The following is a 21,465-nucleotide window of genomic DNA, read 5'->3' on the forward strand; positions in this document are numbered from 1 at the left end:
GTACAGGACTTTGGTTAGGTCACATTTGGAGTACTGTGTGCAGTTCTGGTCGCCTCACTTTAGGAAAGATGTGGGAGCTTTGGAGAGGTTGCAGAGAAGATTTACCAGGATGTTGCCTGGAATGGAGAGGAAGTCGTACGAGGCTAGGTTGAGAGTTCTCGGCCTTTTCTCGTTGGAACGGCGAAGGATGAGGGGTGACTTGATAGAGGTTTATAAGATGATCAGAGGAATAGGTAGAGTAGACAGTCAGAAACTTTTTCCCCGGGCACAACCGAGTGTTACAAGGGGACATAAATTTACGGTGAAGGGTGGAAGGTATAGGGGAGATGTCAGGGGTGGGTTCTTTACCCAGAGAGTGGTGGGGGCATGGAATGCGCTGCCTGTGGGAGTGGCAGAGTCAGAATCATTGGTGAACTTTAAGCGGCAATTGGATAGGTACATGGATGGGTGCTTAAGCTAGGACAAATGTTCGGCACAACATCGTGGGCCGAATGGCCTGTTCTGTGCTGTATTGTTCTATGTTAACATCAGGGGTACGGTATTCAATATTTAGGAAGGAGATTCAAATTGGGAAAGGAGGTGAAATGGTGTTTATAGAGTTATAGAGTCATTGAGTCATACAGCACGGAAATAGACCCTTCAGTCATTTCAATTCATGCCGAATATAACCCCAAACTAAACTAGCCCCACCTGCCTGCTCCTGGCTCATATCTCTCCAAACCTTTCCCATTCATGGATCCATCCAAGTATCTTTTAAACGTTGTTATAGAACCCGTATCCACCATTTCTCTAGGAAGTTCATTCTACACCCTCTGTATAAAATATTTGCCTCATGTCTTTTTAAACCACTCTCCTCTCACCTTAAAATATGCCCCCTAGCCTTGAAACTTCCCATCTTCAGGAAAAGACAACTGCCATCAACTCCACCTATACCTCTCATTATCTTATAATCTTCTATCAGGCCATTTCTCAAACTCCTACAATCCAGTGGGAAAATCTCCCAGTCTTTCTTTATAACTCAAACCTTCCATACCCAGCAAGCCCAGCATTCAGCCCATTCCCCTCAAAATCTTCCCCATCCATCCACCTGCCCACATGCCTTTTAAATGTTGTAATTTTACCAACCTCCACCACCTCGTTCCATACACACACTACCCTGTGCATGAAAATTCTGCCTCTCAGATCCCTCTTAAATCTTTCCCCTCTCACCTTCAACCTCTGCCCTCTAGTTTTGGACCCCCCTACCTGGGAAAGGGACCTTGGCTATTGTTTAGTAAAGGAATAAATCGATTCAATAACCAGGAAGAATATTGGAAAATCTGGTTGTGGAATCTGAATAGATGGGGATAAGAAACACCGTGAGGTTGTTGGGGGTTGTCTATAAGCCCCCAGACAATAGTGGAGATGTAAGGGGAAGGCATATAACAGTAAATCAGAGAGGTATGTGACTGGAATCTTGGGTGATCTTAATGTACTTGTCGCTTGACAAACCTTACTTGCAATGTCATAGAGTCACAGAGATGTACAGCACGGAAACAGACCCTTCAGTCTAACCCGTCCATGCCGACCAGATATCCCAACCCAATCTAGTCCCACCTGCCAGCACCCGGCCCATATCCCTCCAAATCCTTCCTATTCATATACCCATCCAAATGCCTCTTAAATGTTGCAATTGTACCAGCCTCCACCACATCCTCTGGCAGCTCATTCCATACCCATACCACCCTCTGTGTGAAAACGTTGCCCCTTCGGTCTACTGGGCGGCATGGTGGCTCAGCAGTTAGCACTGCTGCCTCTCAGCTCCAGGGTCCCTGGTTCAATTCCAGCCTCAGGCGACTGTCTGTGTGAAGGCTGCACACTCTCCCCGTGTCTGCGTGGGTTTCCTCCGGGTGCTCCGGTTCCCTCCCACAGTCCAAAGATGTGCTGGTCAGGTGAATTGGCCATGCTAAATTGTCCGTAGTGTTAGGTAAGGGGTAAATGTAGGGGTATGGGTGGGTTGCACTTCGGCGGGTCGGTGTGGACTTGTTGGGCCGAAGGGCCTGTTTTCACACTGTAATGTACTCTACTCTAATTAGAATTGCACACAAGATTCCAACAGTGGCCTAACCAATGTCCTGTACAGCCGCAACATGACCTCCCAACTCCTGTACTCAATACTCTGACCAATAAAGGAAAGCATACCAAATGCCTTCTTCACTATCCTTTCTACCTGCAACTCCACTTTCAAGGAGTTATGAACCTGCCCTCCAAGGTCTCTTTGTTCAGCAACACTCCCTAGGACCTTACCATTAAGTGTATAAATCCTGCTAAGATTTGCTTTCCCAAAATGCAGCACCTCGCATTTATCTGAATTAAACTCCATCTGCCACTTCTCGGCCCATTGGCCCATCTGATCAAGATCCTGTTGTAATCTGAGGTAACCTTCTTCGCTGTCCACTACACCTCCAATTTTGGTGTCATCTGCAAAACTTACTAACTGTACCTCTTATGCTCGCATCCAAATCATTTATGTAAATGACAAAAGTATTGTGAAGGAGGATTTCCCAGAGTGTGTAAATAATGGGGTTTTTCTTAGACCTTTGCATTGAGGAACAGGCTACTCTTGAACAGAACTTGCTGCAGAAACTCAGCAGGTCTGCCAGTATCTGTGGGGAGAAGGCAGAGTTAATGTTTCGAGTCCAGTGACTCCTCATTAGAATCCACCGGGCCAGAGTCACCGGACACAGAACGCTAGCTCCCCAGCAATTTCTGTTTTTTGTTTCAGATTTTCAGTATCCGTGGTTCTCGAGTTTTATTGCTATTCTAAGCTTATGACTGATCATTGAGAAAGGATTAATTAACAATCGTGTTGTATGGGATCGCTTGGGGAAGAGAGACCATAACAAAATGGCATTTTCTGTTCCGATGGAGGGTGGAGTAGTTGGATCTGAAACTAGGGCTTTGCAAGTAAATAAAGGAAACTATGAGGGCACTGGGAGTGTCAGTCTGGAGTTGAAGCCCAAGACACTGGAGTGAGACTTGAATCGACATTCTGGTAATAGTACTGAAGACTTGTGCTCCAGATTTGCTGCTTTGCTAGCCAAACTGTTTCAGTACAATTACAATGCTGGCATTTATCCGACAATGTGGAAAATTGCCCAGGTATGTCCTGTACACAGAAAAGCAGGACAACTCCAACCTGGCCAATTATCGCCCAATCAGTCTCCTCTCCATCATCAGTAATGTGATGAAAGGGGGTCATCAACGGTGCTACTAGGCAGCACCGGCTCAGGAATAACCCGCACAGAGACACCCAGTTTGGGTTCCACCAGGGCCACTCAGCTCCTGATCTCAAACATGGACAAAAGAAAGGGTTCAGAAAAGATTTACAAGGATGTTGCCAGGATTGGAGGATTTGAGCTATAGGGAGAGGCTGAACAGGCTGGGGCTGTTTTCCCTGGAGCATCGGAGGCTGAGGGGTGATCTTATAGAGGTTTACAAAGTTATGAGGGGCGTGGATAGGACAAATAGACAAAGTCTTTTCCCTGGGGTGGGGAAGTCCAGAACTAGAGGGCATAGTGGGGATGTTCATCGATGATTGCGCAGTGTTCAGCACTATTCGTGACTCCTCAGATACTGAAGCAGAAAGTGCTCAAATGCAACAAGATCTGGACAATATCCAGGCTTGGACTGACAAGTGGCAAGTAACATGCACGCTACATAAATGTTAGGTAAAGACCATTTCCAATAAGAGACACTCTAATCACCACCTATTGACATTCAATGGTGTTACCATCACTGAAGCCCCCATTAACAATATCCTACAGGTTACTATTGACCAGAGACTGAACTGAGCTAGCCATATAAACACAGTGGCTACCAGGACAAGTCAGAGGCTAGGAACATTGTGGTGAGTAACCCACGTCCTGACTCCCCAAAGCCTGTCCATCATCTCCAAGGCCTACGTCAGGAGTGTGATGCTGTTGGGTGCAGCTCCAACAACACTCAAGAAGCTTGACAAACACCTACTCCCTCCACCACTGACACTCAATTGTAGCAGTGTGTGCTATTTCAAGTTGCACTGCGGAAATTCACCAAGACTCCATCGGCTGCATCTTCCCAACCTGTGACCACTTCCATCTAGGAGGACAAGGGCACCTGATCTATGGGAACACCATCATCTGCAAGTTCCCCTCCAAGCCACTCACCACCCTGATTTGGAAACATCACTGTTCCTTCAGTGTCACTGAGTCAGAATCCTGGAATTCCCTCCGTCAGGGCCATTGTAGGTCTACCTACAGCACACGGACTGCCTTCGAAAAGGCAGTTCACCACTACCTTCTCAAGGGGGCAACTAGGGACGGGCAATAAACACTGCAATGTCAGCATCCCATGAAAGTATGAAAGAAAACCCATGACTGATGCTGCAGTTTCTCTCTGTAGGACCCCAGTTATTGCTGGAGGGATATTTGTCATCAATAAATCCTGGTTCAACCACCTCGGGAAATATGACACACAGATGGACATTTGGGGCGGTGAAAATTTTGGTAAGCATTTGTAACTTTAGTACGAGATTGCTAATGACTGATTGCTATTGTTGCTTCATGGTGGATGTTTGAGTTAGAAACTGAAACAGGAAGCTCACTTGCTGCTGTTAGCCACGACCAGGTGAATTCCTCTGATCCTTTTTGAACTGCGGCCATAGAATCATTCATGTCCACGTGAGGGAGTGGATAGAGTGTTTGCTTGACCTCTCATTAAGAGGACAGCTCCTCTGGTAACGCAGCACTCCCTCGGTGCTGCAAAGCCTCCACTATAAGGCAACCCAACCACGCCGTGGCTCAACACTTCAACTCCCCCTCCCACTCCACCAAGGACATGCAGGTCCTTGGACTCCTCCATCGCCAGACCATAGCAACACGAAGGTTGGAGGAAGAGCGCCTCATCTTCAGCCTAGGAACCCTCTAACCACAAGGGATGAACTCAGATTTCTCCAGTTTCCTCATTTCCCCTCCCCCCACCTTGTCTCAGTCCCAACCCTCGAACTCAGCACCACCTTCCTAACCTGCAATCTTCTTCTTGACCTCTCCGCCCCCACCCCTACTCCGGCCTATCACCCTTACCTTATCACCCTCACCTTAACGTCCTTCCACCTATCGCATTTCCAAAGCCCCTCCCCCAAGTCCCTCCTCCCTACTTTTTATCTTAGCCTGCTTGGCACACTTCTCTCATTCCTGAAGAAGGGCTCATGCCCGAAACGTCAATTCTCCTGTTCCTTGGATGCTGCCTGACCTGCTGCGCTTTTCCAGCAACACATTTTCAGCTCTGATCTCCAGCATCTGTAGTCCTCACTTTCTCCTAAGTGAAACTTTTACCCAAACCCCCTTGACTCTAAACTTGGACAGCATGGCCCCTCAGCTGATACTTGGGAAAGGGAAGAGTTGTGGAGATTCCATATCCTGATGGGACGGTCAATGAAGGGTTTGTCAACGCTGTCCAACATGGCTGCCAGTGCCTGATGGGTAGTGTGAGGGTGGGAGTAGTAAGTTTGGTGAGTTTGCTCTGTACCTGTCTATGGAACAGCTGATCCAGACTCTCCGATGCTACCAAACTACAAGAAAAATGTATCTTCATTCTTCCGTGCAAAGAATCCCGACTCCAATAAATACAAGGCATCTCAGCCCCAGCATATTCCTGTAGGAGTGAGTCAGGGCAGTGTCTTCAGCTGCTGCACCAATGACCTTCCCTCCATCATAAGTTCAGAAGTGGGGATGTTCACTGATGATTACGCACTGTTCAGCACTGTACATGACTCCTCAGACAGTCCGTGTTCAAACGCGGAGATAGTGAGGATGCAACAAAACCTGGACAATATCCAGGCTTGTTTTTCAAGTGACAAGTAACGGTCGTGCCACACAAATGCCAGGCAATGACCATCTCCAATTGAGACAATCTAGTCACCACCCCTTGACATTTAGTGGTGTTACGATCACTGAATCCCCCACTATCAATATGCTGAGGGTAAAAATTGGCCAGCAACTGAATGGACTCACCACATTAACACAGTGGGTACAAGAGGAGGTCAGAGGCTAGGAATTCTGCAGTGAGTAACACCCCTCTGACTCCCCAAAGCACGCCCACCATCTACAAGACACAAGTCAGGAATGTGATGGAATACTTCCCACTTGCCTGGATGGGGGCAGCTCCAACAACACTCAAGAAGCTTAGCACCATCCAGGATAAAGCAACCCACTTGATTGGCACCATATCCACAAACATCCACTCCCTCCACCACCAGCGCTCAGTAGCAGCACAAAGTACTACTTACCACCCCCTGAGAAAAAGAACAGGAAATGACTTCACCACAGGAAACAACATCATCACAGGAAATGACATCACCAACCCAAGGAAACCCAAATACATAAATAGAAAGTAGGCTACACCACCAGTGCTTCATCCGGAGGCTCACTGATGATATCACCTAGTACGGTGACGAAACATCTGAAGACAAACCTTCCAGCTCAGCAAGCAAACCTACATCCAGAACCTCAACCTGAGTGACAAATCTTCTCAAAACTTGCTAACAGTGTACTGTTTACAAGATACACTCCAGAAATTCAAAGACCCTTCCAAACCCGCGAGCACTTCCACCTAGAAGGACAGGGGCAGCAGATACATGGGAACGTCATGCCCTGCAAGTTCCCCTCCGAGCCACTCACTATCCTGATTTACCGTTATAGAGTCACACAGCTGAGTAAGCAAGCCCTCTTGTCATGCAGTGAAACCTGTGAACCAGGAAGCCCAGGTTCAAATCCCACCTGCTCCAGAGGTATGTGATAACATCTCTGAGCAGGTTGATGAGAAAGATAGATTAAGTTTTTGAAAAACAAGCTTCTTTGGCTCACCATTCTATACTGACCAACAAACATTCAACTACACGAGTCCCATTTTCTTGCAATTAGCCCGCAGCATGAAATGAGCATTTTAAGTGCTCATCCAGACGCTGATTAAATGTTGTGAGAGTACCCACCTCTACCACTCTCTCATGCAGCACATTCCGTATTCCCACCACCCTCTGGGTGAAAAACAAATTCTCTCTCAGGTCACTGACTCCTCATCTTAAACTCAGCCCCTTTTGGTCTGAGGGAGAAAAAAGGTTCTCACTCTGTCTACGTCCTTCGTAACTTTGTAGCCCTCAATCAGATTCCCCCTCTCAGCCTCCTCTGCTCCGAGGAAAGCAAACCCAGTCTCTCCTCATGACTGAGATTTTCCATCCCAGGCAATATCCTGTGATTCTCCTTGAAACCGTCTCCAGCGTCGTCACTGTATTCTCGTAGTCTTTCCGAGAGTGTGTGACCAGAACCGCACACTACATTCTATCTGTGGGCCAACCGATGTGGCATAAAGTTGTAACAAGAATTCCTTGCTTCTATATTCTCCACTCTGGCTACTGAAGGTAAGTATACAGTATGCCTTTTTCGCCTTGTGTATCTGTGCTGATACTTTCAGGACTTGTGGACTTGTACACCAAGTCCCCTTTGTTCCTCAGTCCTTCTCTGGGAACCTCCCATTCGTTGTGTATACGCTTCCCTTACTATTCCACAATGCATCACCTTTGAATTGTTGGGATTAAATTTCACCTGCCATTGCTCTGCCCCATTGCCAGCTGATCGATATCAGACTGTAGCCTGAGACCCTTCTCCTCACGATCAACAGCACCACTAATTCTACCTTCTGCATTCACATCAAAGTCATTACAAGTTGTTACATAACAAATACAGCAAAGGGTCCCATCACCTTTCCCTGAGGTATACTGCTAGTCATAGGCTTCCAATTAAAAAAACAACCATCCCACCAGCACCCTTAGCCTCCTGATTACAAGCCAGTTTTGGATCCAGTTTGTCAGCTTGCCTCGGATCCCAAGGACCAGCCTTCCATGTGGAATTTTGTCAAAGACGTTGCTTACGTCCATGTAAACCACATCAACTGCGCTACCGTCATCAGTATGTTTAGTCGCCTTTTCAAAACGTTCAAGTAAATTAATCAGGCAGGATCTCTCTGTAAGAAATCTGTGCTGACTAACCCTGCGCTTTTCCAGCAACACATTTTTAAGCTCTGATCTCCAGCATCTGCAGTGCTCACTTTCTCCTAACCCTGATCAATCCCTGTCTTTCCAAATGTTGATTAATCCTCTCCCTCCGCATGTTTTCCAATAATTTCCCTCTCACAGACTCTCTGCTCTATAATTACCTGGCCTATCCCTGCTGCCCTTCTTGAACAAAGGAACCACATTGGCATTCGACACTTCACCTGTGGCCAGCAATCTCCCTCCGCATGTTTTCCAATAATTTCCCTCTCACAGACTATCTGCTCTGTAATTACCTGGCCTATCCCTGCTGCCCTTCTTGAACAAAGGAACCACATTGGCATTCGACACTTCACCTGTGGCCAGCAAAGTGTTAAATATATCCACCAGGGTCCCAGCAATCTCCTCCCTTACCTCCCATGGCAGCCTGGGATACATCATGCCCGAGGGATTTATACACCTGTCTGCCTGTTAAAATATCTAATACCTCCTCCTTATTAATCTTAACATGCCTTAAAACCTCACCATCCCAACTGAAATCTCCAGCTACAATGTTCCTCTCCTCCGTGAATAGAGATGAGAAATATTAATTTGAAACCTCAGCCACATCCTTTGTCTCCAAACACAAGTTGCTCCCCACATTTTCCCTCTTCCTCTAAATATACTTACAAAATGCTTTGAGTTTTTCCATAATCCTATCTGCCTAAGATATTTTGCGGTCCCTCTTTGCAGCCATTTGTTTTCTTAAAGCAACCCCCTAGATTCTCTATACTTCTGAGGGGCATCCCCAGTTTTTAGTCAATATCAACATTCCCGGCTGTTGCTGGGTTAAATTCCCTCCCTAACGGCATTGCGGGTCTACCTACAGCACATGAATTGCAGCAGTCAAGAAAACAGCTCACCACCACCTTCTGGAGGGATGGGCAATAAATGCTGACCCAGCCAGTGGCACACAGATTCTTTTGAAGGCATAATGAAGCCTTGAGTTTCCACCTTAAGTCTCTCTACCTCCCCCACCACTTCAACATTCTGTGACCCTGGACTGAGTTCTGTTTGGCAATCATTCCTCATGAAGCCATTTGACTGGACCACCATCCAACCAGGCTCGCTAAATACAAGTTGTGTTTCATTGTTAAAAGTAAGAAGGTTCCCTCTTAGATTGAAGAGAGTTATGGGTGCAGGTCTGGGAGGAAAGGAATATTTTTGTAACGGATTGGCAGCTGCCGAGGGGGTTATCGCCCTGCGAGTTTGTTCCTTCAGAGCAGTTTTTGTGACCGTGTAAGTATTGATTGGGAGAAGACATCTTCAGTGTCACCAGATCCGGTGGAGGAACACAATCTCCGCTGGAAGAGGTTGGGATGGCAGGCACCGGGGAGGGGCAGGGACTGGGGAGGAACTGGAACTGGGGAGGGGAAGGCAGTGGGGAGGTGGGATGGCAGGCACCAGGGGAAGGCAGTGGGGAGGGTGAGGGGCAAGCAGGAAGGAGAGGTGGGTATTGAAGATGGTCATGGACTGGGGAAGGTCAGGCAATGGGGAGGGTCAAGGACTGGGGAGAGTCAGGCAGCATGGAGGGGCAGGGAATGGGGAGGGGCAGTCCTATAATTGGTCAAACACTTGACAGAAATAAACCTGAAGGAGTGCAGAGATATAGTTGGGAAATAGGCCTGACTGCAATGCTTCTTGGAGAGCCAGCATGGATGCGATGGGTGGAATGGCCACTTCCTCTGCTATTCTGACAAACCCGTTACAAGCATTAACAAGTGGGGTGGGGGGGGGGAAGAAAATGAGGCCATTCAGCCCCATGGTCCTGGCAGATAATCTACATCAACGCCATTTTCCTGCATTATCTCTCTGATGTGTTTAATAATCTTAGAGATTCCCATTGTGCAGCCTGGTTACCGAGGTGGTCAAAGCTGAACATGAAAGCTGGACGGGTCTTCTTTAATCCCATAACTTCTCCACTCTGTTGCAGAGCTGTCTTTCCGTGTGTGGATGTGTGGAGGGAGTTTGGAGATCGTCCCGTGCAGCCGTGTGGGACATGTCTTCCGCAAGAGGCACCCGTACAACTTCCCAGAGGGCAACGCGCTCACTTATATCAGGTAACTCTCTCCCATAGGCTCACTTATATCAGGTAACACTCTCCCATAGGCTCACTTATATCAGGTAACTCTCTCCCATAGGCTCACTTATCAGGTAACTCTCTCCCATAGGCTCACTTACATCAGGTAACTCTCTCACCCAGGCTCACTTACATCAGGTAACTCTCTCGCCCAGGCTCACTTACATCAGGTAACACTCTCCCCCAGGCTCACTTACGTCAGGTAACACACTCCCACAGGCTCACTTACGTCAGGTAACTCTCTCCCACAGGCTCACTTACGTCAGGTAACACTCTCCCACAGGCTCACTTATATCAGATAACACTCTCCCCCAGGCTCACTTACATCAGGTAACTCTCTCCCACAGGCTCATTTATATCAGGTAACTCTCTCCCACAGGCTCACTTACATCAGGTAACTCTCTCCCACAGGCTCACTTATATCGGGGAACTGCACCCCATTGGCTCACTTATGTCAGGGAACGTTATCCATAGGCTCACTTATATCAGGTAACTGTTTCCTATAGGCTCATTTACATGAGGGAACTTTTTCCTATAGGCTCAGTTATATTAGGTAACTGTCTCCTATAGGCTCACTTACATCAGGTAAACATCTCCTATAGGCTCACTTATATTTGGTAATTTTCTCCTTTTGGCAGACTTATACAAGGTACACATCTCCTATAGGTTCACTAATGTAAGGTAATTATCTCCTATACGTTCACTAATGTAAGATAATTATCTCCTATAGGTTCACTCCTATAAGGTAAATCTCTTGTAGGCTCATTTATATAAGGTAAATGATTCCCATAGACTCACTATATAAGATAAACATCTCCTACAGGCTGTTATATGAGGTAAATATTTTATAGAAGTTCATTTATATAAGGTAACCATCTCCTATAGGTGCATTTATGTAAGGTAAATGTCTCCTATAGGCAGACTTATACAAGGTGCATCTCCTATAAGCTCAATTATATGAGGTAAGCATCTTATATAGGCTTACAAAAAAGATAAGTGTCTTAAATAAGCTCACTGATATAAGGTAAATGCCTTCTATGGGCTCATTTATATAAGGTTTGCATCTTATATCAGCTCACTTATACAAGGTAAGTGTCTTACATATGCAATATATATGACTGACTCCTAACTGCCTTCTGAAGCAGTTTAGTAAGACACTTGATTGTATCAATCGCTATGTAGTGTCAACAAAGAAATGAAACTGGATGGACTACCAGACAGAAGGGAGTGGCCCTGGGAGTCCTCAACACTGACTGTGGATCCCATTTAATCTCATGGCTTCAGATTGAACACGGGCAAGGAAAACCGCTGATTACCATGCACCATCCTTTCGGCTGATGAATCCGTACTCTTCCATGTTGAACAACACTTGGAGGAAGCCCTGAAGTTGGCAAAATGTTCTCTGGGTGGGGTTCTCAATGTCCACCACCAAGAGTGACTCGACAGCAGCATTACTGATCGAGCTGGTCAGGTCCTAAACGATATAACTGGGTCTGCAACTGGTGGTGAGGGAACCAACAAGAGGGAAAAAATATTCTGGTTGGCAGATAAAAAGGGAAGTGTCCGAGATACTCCGGAGGTGGGGGGGGAATGGGGAGACAGTGCAGCACCAGACGGTGACTTATGAATTGGGAGCAGCAGTTGGCCGTTCAAGTTGTTAAGCTTGCGCTGCCGTTCGATGAGGTTGTAGCTGATCTGATCAGTCCACATTCCTTCCTGTCCCCACTGACCTTTCGCTTCTTGCTTACCACGAATCAGCCTCATTCTGCCTTCACTCAAATTCAAAGAATTTGCTTCCACCACCTTTTCAGAGAGAGAGAGAGAGAGAGAGTTCCAAACCGTACACTCTTCCCCATTCTTTGTCCCAGCACGGTGGCTCAGTGGTTAGCACTGCTGCCTCACAGCACCAGGGACCCGGGTTTGATTCCAGCCTCGGGCGGCGTCTGTCTGGGTTTCCTCTGGGTGCTCCGGTTCCCTCCCGCAATCCAAAGATGTGCAGGTCAGGTGAATTGGTCGTGTTAAATTGCCCGTAGTGTCAGGTGCATTAGTCAGGGGTAAATGTGGGAATGGGTCTGGGTGGGTTACTCTTCGAAGGGTCGGTGTGGACTTGTTGGGCCGAAGGGCCTGTTTCCATACTGTAGGGAATCTAATCTAATCTAGAAAACATGCCCAGCTTTCTGGACGGATGTGCTAACATTTACTGTCTTTCCTGAACTGACTGTGAACTAGGGCTGTTTCAGTGGATAGTTCTGAGTCAGCCATATCGCTGTGGGTCTGAAGTTACATATAGGCCGGACTAGGTAAAGATTTTCTCGCTTATAGGACATCAGTGGACCAGAACTCTTTTCACATGGATCGATAGTTCCATGGTCACTGCTGCAGAGATTAGCTTTACAGGAATATAAGAACTAGGAACAATAGGAAGTCATTCAGACCCTCAAGCCATTCAACCCCAGGATTGTGGCTGACCATCAACTCCTCTATCCTGATCCTCACAGCCCTCACATCCCTGGTATTTCCAAAATCTATCTACTCCAACTTTAAGTTCTTTCACTGACCTCCATATCAGTCTGGGACAGACATTTCCAGACATTCATCATCCTCCGGGAGAAGAAATTTCTCCCTATCTCAGTTTTAAATGAGTGACTCCTTATTCTCTAACCACACCCTTTAGTTTCAAGATTCCCTCACAAGTGGAAACATCTTCTCTACAGCTACTCTGTCAAACCCCTTCAGAATCATGGATGTTTTGAGAAGATCACCACTCCTCCTTTTAAACTGTAATGAGTAAAGGCCTAAGCTACCTGACAAAGGAGCAGTGTTCCAAAAACTAGTGCTTCCAAATAAACCTGTTGGACTATAATTTGACGATACTGGTGTGAGACCTGCTTAGCTCTCCTTTGAACGGGGAGGCTGTCACCTAGTAGTATTATTGCTGGATTGTTAATTCAGAGACCCAGATATCTCTGGGGACATGGGTTCGAATCTCGTCACAGCAGATGATGGAATTTGAATTCACTAAAAAGTCTGGAATGAAGAGTCTAACGATGACCATGAATCCATTGCTGATAGTTGTAAAACCCCATCTGGTTCACCAATGCCCTTTAGGGAAGGAAACTGCCATCCTTACCTGGTCTAGACCACAGGTGACTCCAGACCCACAGCAATGTAGTTGACTCTGAACTGGCCTCTGGGCAATTAAGGATGGGCAGTAAATGCTGGCTTAGCTAGTGATGCCCTCATCCTGTCAATGAATAAAAACTTTGGGGAGGCACGGTGGCACAGTGGTTAGCACTGCTGCCTCACAACGCCAGGGACCTGGGTTCAATTCCCGCCTCAGGCGACTGACTGTGTGGAGTTTGTACATTCTCCCCGTGTCTGCGTGGGTTTCCTCCGGGTGCTCCGGTTTCCTCCCACAGTCCAAAGATGTGCAGGTCAGGTGAATTGGCCCTCCTAAATTGCCCATAGTGCTGGATGCATTAGTCAGGGGGTAAATATAGGGTAGAGGAATGGGTCTGGGTGGGTTACTCCTCGGACGGTTGGTGTGGACTTGTTGGGCCGAACGGCCTGTTTCCATGCTGTAGGGAATCTAATCTTAGAAAAAATTAATTTGAAATTCTACCATGTTGTGATCACTATCTCCGAGAAGACCCTTAACCATGAGATCTCTTGTTAATCCTACCACATCACACATTACAAGATGTAAAACAGCCTTTTCCTGGGTAGGTTACTACAGTGTCCTGCCCTAAGACGCAATCCCTGATGTAGTTGACAAATTGTCTTCCATGTTGTCTTTGCCCATGTGATTGGTCCAGTCATTATGCAAATTGAAGTCACCCATAAAGTGCCCTTCTTGCATGCCTCGATTATTTCCTAATTTATACTTCCTCCTACAGTGAGGCAACTCTTTGTGCTGGATGGGTGGTGGGGGAGGAGGGGGTCTACAGACAACTCAGAACCATGGAATCCTACCCTTTCCATTCCTTATTTCCACCCAAATAGATTCCACTTTGTGATATGATGCTCCACACTTTATCATCAGAGCTGCCCCACCTCTGTTTTGCTTGTCCTCCTGAGTATATGGTTCCCCTCCAGGGACACTCATTAAGTTGGAACAGAGTCAGTCAGATGAGACAAATCCTCCTTCACTGCTCATTAACAGAGCAATAGGGACAGTAAAACTGGAACAATGTGAAAGCATTGAGGAGAGCGCAGAAACGGTTCCAGGAACTTCAGTGATGAGGGTAGATGGAAGAAGCTGGGTGTGTTGTCCTTGGGAGGAGATTTGATAGAGATTTTCAAAATCATAAGCAAGCTGGATAAAGTAATAGGGAGAAACTGTTCCAGTCTGCAGAATAAGGTTTAGACAGTAGATTTGGATCGGCTCAGGCTTGGAGGGCCGAAGGGCCTGTTCCTGGGCTGTACATTTTCTTTGTTCCTCGTAATAAGCGAAAATGAAGTGAGCAAAATCTTTTTCACACAGTGAGTAGTTAGGGTACAGAATGCACTGTCTGGAAACGCGGTGGAGGCAGGTTCAATAGGAGCATTCAAAGGGTCACTGGTACAAAGGTAATGGGGAAAATGCAGGAGATTGGCAGTGGATGACGAATCTCGTACGACAAACTAGTGTGGGAATGACGGGCTAATAAAGTCATAGAGACATAGAGATGTACAGCACAGAAACAGACCCTTCGGTCAAAGCCGTCCATGCCAACCAGATATCCCAACCCAATCTAGTCCCACCTGCCAGCACCCGGCCCATATCCCTCCAAACTCTCCCTATTCATATATCCATCCAGATATCTTTTAAATGTTGCAATTGTACCAGCCTCCACCACTTCCTCTGGCAGCTCATTCTATATACGTACTACCCTCTGTATGAAAAGGTTGCCCCTTAGGTCTCTTTTATATCTTTCTCCTCTCACCCTAAACCTATGCCCTCTAGTTCTGGACTCCCCGACCCCAGGGAAAAGACCTTGTCTATTTATCCTATCCATGCCCCTCATAATTTTGTAAATCTCTATAAGGTCACCCCTCAGCCTCCAATGCTCCAGGGAAAACAGCCCCAGCCTGCTCAGCCTCTCCCTGTAGCTCAGATCCTCCAACCCTGGCAACATCCTTGTAAATCTTTTCTGAACCCTTTCAAGTTTCAACTCCATCTGCCACTTCTTAGCCCATTGGCCCATCTGGTCCAGATCCAGTTGTAATCTGAGGAAACCCTCTTCGCTGTCCACTACACCTCCAATTTTGGTGTCATCTGCAAACATATTAACTGTACCTCTTATGCTCGCAACCAACTCATTTATGTAAATGATAAAAAGCAGAGGACCCAGCACCGATCCTTGTGGCACTCCACTGGTCACAGGCCTCCAGTCTGAAAAACAACCCTCCACCACCACCCTCTGTCTTCTACCTTTGAGCCAATTCTGTATCCAAGTTCTCCCTGTATTCCATCTAACCTTGCTAACCAGTCTCCCATGGGGAACCTTGTCGAACGCCTTACTGAAGTCCATATAGATCACATCTACCGCTCTGCCCTCATCAATCTTCTTTGTTACTTCTTCAAAAAACTCAATCAAGTTTGTGGGACATGATTTCCCACGCACATAGCCATGTTAACTATCCTGAATCAGTCCTTGCCTTTCCAAATATATGTACATCCTGTCCCTCAGGATTCCCTCCAACAACTTGCCCACCACAGAGGTCAGGCTCACTGGTCTATAGTTACCTGGCTTGTCTTTACCGCCCTTCTTAAACAGTGGCACCACGTTTGCCAACCTCCAGTCTTCCAGCACCTCACCTGTGACTATCGATGATACAAATATCTCAGCAAGAGGCCCAGCAATCACTTCTTGAGCTTCTCGCAGAGTTCTCGGGTACACCTGATCAGGTCCTGGGGATATATCCACTTTTAACCGTTTCAAGACATCCAGCACTTCCTCTTCCTGTGCTGTAACACTCCCAAGAATGTGAGGCATGAAAGAATTGGTTGTACTGGCGTCCCCATCTTTAGGTCTACAGATCTCAAGTCTGTTGTTCCCAACCTAGGGATAGCCACGTTAGTCAGGCCCAGGAACATCCCTGTGGGGTGCTCCTCTATCTGTCCACTCTCCTCTGCACAGATCAGGGCAAAGCACAGGATTGAAGCACTGACCAGAAATCACAGAAAACAGTCCATCAAAACGGTGCAAGAGGGTTACAGTCTCCCACTCCTGGAATCCCGGACACGGAATTCCACTGTGGTACTTGGGGAGAGGTGATGGAAGGATGGGGAGTGAGTAACTCTGATGGTCTTGTCATTTCATAAATAAGAGAAGAGAGAAATGATTGACTGGGGATGAGTTAGCCTGGGCCGTTTGTCACCGTTAATCAGGTGACACCGGGTGGATTGTGGCTAAGAATAGGATCGAAGAGGATCGAACGATGGTCCCTGGCACTGTGAGGCAGCGGTGCTAACCACTGAGCCACCACGTTGCATTTGAAGTTGTGATCTTTTTTTTCAAAAGGAACACCAAACGCACAGTGGAGGTGTGGATGGATGACTACAAACAGTACTACTATGAAGCCAGGCCGTCGGCTGTGGGAAGGCCCTATGGAAAGTAAGCAGATGATATTCCTATCTATTCATTTTCCACTCGTATCTCCTGTTCCAGTCGAGCACCAGGTTACATCTCAAAGGGTTTCTCCAAAGTGGAGAGACCTTTATTCCCGAATAATTCCACGTCCTCCCGGGTTCAGCAGTAAAGGGATTGGGATTAATTATCGTCATGGCACCATCGGGTATGGGCACGCAAGACAGAATACTCTTCCTCCAAGGTGCAACAGGGGCTTTAAAATTGCACGCCTCCGCTCCGAGGCAACACCTCCAGCAGTGCGGCACTCCCTCAGCACTGCGCTGTCAGCCTGGATTGTCAGTTCAGGTGGCTGACGTGGGTCTTAACCCTTGAGTGGGAGGGTAGACTGCACCCCACCAATGAGGCCTGGCTGGCAGGGGGTGGCCCATCACCAGCCGCCTGGGCCTCTCTCTCTCTCTGTATCAAGATACAAGGGCCTTGTGGATTTCTTTGCAACCTCTTCCATTGGGTGCACGTAAAACCAGGCCCTCTATGAGCCCGAGCGCAGTCTGCTTTCTCAACGGTTACATTCCCTTTGGATGAGCTGTGAGCCTGAAGAGGTTGAACTTAGCGCCGTCTGTTTCAGTGTTGCAGATCGCGTTCAGCTGCGGAAGAAGCTACAGTGCAAATCCTTTCAGTGGTACCTCCAAAACGTCTACCCGGAGCTCAGGTAGGAATGCCTCCGGCTTCCAATGGCAGTCATTTCCCCCCTGTCTCCACCCGGACTCCGTTTCTGAGAATGATGAAGTTCGTGAGGGCGGAGCTTGTTAAAAATACAGGTTAAAAATCACGGATATGCAAGTTTGCCCACAGGCGTGGAATTTTGTCGGTATTAATTTTTTTTGCAGATAGGGAAATTTGTGAGTTATGATACAGAGGGTTTACAGTTTCTATCTCCCTTGCCATTGATGAGGTTTATAATTCTCAACCATCCTTCCCATATAACAGCGACAATGTGGACTCAAGATAAATCATGTAATTGCTACAGGGCAAACACAGGCCATGCGGTCCTAAACAACCCTTCGAATGGCCCACCCAGACACTAGCCCCATATTTACCAGGGCTAATCTACCTAACCTGCACATTCCTGGATGCTAACGGGTCAATTTACTCTGGCCATTCCACTTAACCTGCACATCTTTGGGCTGTGGGAGGAAACGGGAGCACCCAGAGGAAACCCACACAGACACGGGGAGAATGCGCAAACTCCACACACAGAGTGGCCCGAGGCTGGAATCGAACCCCAATCCCTGGTGCTGTGAGGTAGCAGTGCTAACCACTGAGCCACCATGGAGCACCACCAACAGGACATATCCCTTGATATCATTAGTCCCCAGAACCCCACCCATTTCTGTCTTGTACTGTTCAATGGCTGAGTCGGCACAGCCCTCCAGGATAGAGAACTCTGCAGATTCACCAACCTCTGAGTGAAGAAATCTCTCCACATCTCGCTCCTAAATGGCTATCCCTTATCCTGAGATGACACCTAGGGAAGCGTCCACAGTCACACTCTGTCGGAGCTTTGTAAGTTTCAGTGAGGTCGGCTTTCATTTGTCAAAACTCGACAGCGTACAGTCCCGGTCTCCTCAATCTCTCCTCATCCACCATCTCGGGTGGATTAATATGGTGAATCACTAATGCATTCCTTCTGAGGCCAGGATGTCCTTCCTTAGATAACAGGCCCAAAGCCATACACAGTACTCCAGGTGTGGTCTCACTAAGGCTCTCTACAACTGTACTCCTGTTCTCCAATCCCCTTGTGATGAAACCAATGTGGCATTCACCCTTCCTAGTGCTTGCTGTACTCCATGCTAACTTCCAGCGACTCATGAACAAGGACACCAAAAGCTTTAGAACGCCTGCATTGCCCAACCTCACTCCATTTAATAAGTATTCTGCCTTTCTGTTTTTTTTTCTACAAAGTGAACTGTGTCACAACCAGTGGAGAGTTTACCCCCCCCCCCCCGATACTCATTAATGATATCCATTGACTCCAGTTTTGTTCGGGCTCCTGGATGCTACACTCGGTCGACTGCAGCCTTGATGTCAGGGGCTGTCACTCTCCCCTCCCCTCTGGAATTCAGCTCTTTTGTCCATGTTTGGACCAATGAGGTCAGGAGCTGAGTGGCCTCTGACACAGCCCAAACTGAGCAAGTTTATTGGTGATCAGGTGTTGATGTTTGCATAATGTTTCGCCCCGTTCACTAGTCCTCAACTGCTGAAGCAGTCCATGTCCGTATGCAGCCAAATCTGGACAAATATACAGATTTGGGCTAACAAGTGGCAAGTAACATTCATGCCAGGCAACAATCATCTCCAATAAGAGGCAATCTAACCATGGCCCCTTGAAGTTCAATGGTATTGCCATCACTAAATCCCCCGCTATCAACATCCAATTGGCCAGAAACTGACCTGGACTAGGCACATAAATACACCAGCTACAACAGCAGGAAGACTCCACCAACCCACCATCTACAAGACACAGGTCAGGAGTGTGATGGAGTACAGAGGAACCTCAATTATCCGAATAACATGAGCGGGGAGTATTTTGTTTGGATAATTGACATTTGGATAATCGAGGTTCCTCTGTACTCCCCACTTGCGATGGGTGTGGCTCCAACAACACTCAAAAAGCTTGACACCATCCAGGACAAAGCAGCCCACTTGATTGGTACCACATCCACAAACCTTCAGTCCCTCCACCTCCGTCGCTGTTGTAGTACTATCTACAAGATGCGCTGCAGAAATTCACCAAGACTCCTTAGATAGCTCACCTTCTCCTAGGCACAGGCCCCCAAATGTTGGCCTTGCCGTTGACCCATGAATGAAATAAAATTAAGATACTCCAAGTGCTGACTTCTGTTCAGTTTGCCATGAGCGAGTGGCTTACTTTATCTGGTTTTCACATCTTTATTTTTAACTGCAGAATTCCAGAAAAGCAGGCATCCGAAACAGTTGTGCTGAGACAGAGAGGGAAGTGCATGCAATCTCAGGCCCTTTACAAGACAGACGATACCATCATTGGCCTGGGGCAGTGCACTGAGACACTAAGCAGCATTCCCTACAGCCAGGTGAGAAGCAAGAAACCAGTGGCCTTGTTTCCTCAAGAGCAACTTGTGTTTATGTGATGTCTTTAAGGTCTTATGAGGAGAGGGACTTGACGCTGTTTTCATTGGAGAGAAGAAGGTTGAGAGGTGACTTAAAATTGAGACGTATAAAATAATCAGAGGGTTAGATAGGGTTGGACAGTGAAAGCCTTTTTCCTCGGATGGTGATGGCTAGCATGAGGGGGCGTAGCTTTAAATTGAGGGGTGGTAGATATAGGAGGGATGTCAAAGGTAGTTCCTTTACTCAGAGAGTAGTAGGGGTGTGGAACACCCTGCCTGCAACAGTAGTAGACTTGCCAACATTAAGGGCATTTGAATGGTCATTGGATAAACATAAGGATGAAAATGGAATAGTATAGGTTAGACAGGCTTCAGATTGGTTCCACGGGTCAGCGCAACATCGAGGGCCGAAGGGCCTGTACTGCGCTGGAATGTTCTATGTTCTGTGTTCTGTAACACCGGTACAACTGGATTGTTCTCTAACCTGGTTTGACACTGAGCCACAATGAAAGGTGTTTTTATGGCAGGTAACCGAAAGGTATTAAGGAATATACTAAAAAATTAGACAGTTTCAGCGGGGAATTCCAGAGCTTGGGGATCTCGGCATCTGAAAGCGCAGCCACGAATGGTAGAGCGGTGAAAAATCTGGGCTGCCGGAATTGGAGAAGCTCGGATATGTTCGGAAGGTTGCCGGGCCAGAGGGAGATTACTCAGGTCGGGAGAGGTGAGGTAGTGAGGGAGTTGCAGACTTGTAAAACAGAGAGAGAGGTCACTGGAGCAGGAACTAATGTACGTCACAAGGTGGTGGGTGAATGGCACTTGGCTTCCTGAGGGGTAACACGTCAATGAGGAGTTGTAAGGGAGTCAAGAATAAGATCTTGGAGGCAGGAAAGGCAACCATTGTAGGTCACACACACCTTTCTTATCTATCTTAGCAAGTGTAAAGGTATTGGAAGCAGGTTAGAGGAGGACTACTACCTGGAATGAAGGTAAGCTGGACAGGCTGAGCTTGTTTCTACTGGAGTTTAGAAGATTGGGCGGTGACTTTATGAATCCTGAAAGGTCTTAAGGCGGCTGGCTAAAGGATGGTTCCTCTTGCGGATCAGGCCAGACGTAGTTTGAATGTGAGGAGTCCCTCTGGCAGGACAGAGGTAAGACCATTTCTCTCTGATGGTTGTGAGACTGAAGGCTGAGGTAGATCGATTCTTGTTTGACCGGGGAATGAAAGGTTACCAGAGGGATGCGAAATTTGACCCACAGTCGATCAGTTCCAATGGCGGCGTTGGGGAGAGGAGTGCTTCGAGGGGCCGAATGGTCTACTTGTGTTCCTGTTTTGTTCGCTGCTGCTGTCAGAATGGAACCAGGTGAGACCGGTGTCACACAGTTGGAGGAGGATGGTCTGGTTCACATTGTGATCGGCGATGTTGAGAAAGACAAGGAGGGCAAGTTTACCTCAAAATTTGTGATTCACAGGGCAACGTAATCACACTGACCTTGAATGATTTTGTTAATATTTCCCAGTTTGCTTCCATCCCCTCTCTGATGGAATTGAACGGATGT

General features: G+C 47.3%; 1 protein-coding gene across 1 annotated transcript in view; it reads left to right on the forward strand.

Moving 5' to 3' along the window:
* Window positions 1-21,465, forward strand: part of LOC122554034 (polypeptide N-acetylgalactosaminyltransferase 16-like) — a 106,296-nt gene that overhangs the window by 72,285 nt on the left and 12,546 nt on the right. The window contains exons 8-12 of the mRNA XM_043698521.1: window positions 4,423-4,526; window positions 10,038-10,164; window positions 16,691-16,783; window positions 17,385-17,468; window positions 19,725-19,869. Of these exons, the coding sequence (XP_043554456.1) occupies window positions 4,423-4,526; window positions 10,038-10,164; window positions 16,691-16,783; window positions 17,385-17,468; window positions 19,725-19,869 (553 nt within the window). The remainder of the gene's footprint in view (window positions 1-4,422; window positions 4,527-10,037; window positions 10,165-16,690; window positions 16,784-17,384; window positions 17,469-19,724; window positions 19,870-21,465) is intronic.

Source organism: Chiloscyllium plagiosum, chromosome 10 (genome assembly GCF_004010195.1).
Source record: "Chiloscyllium plagiosum isolate BGI_BamShark_2017 chromosome 10, ASM401019v2, whole genome shotgun sequence".
NCBI lineage: Eukaryota > Metazoa > Chordata > Chondrichthyes > Orectolobiformes > Hemiscylliidae > Chiloscyllium > Chiloscyllium plagiosum.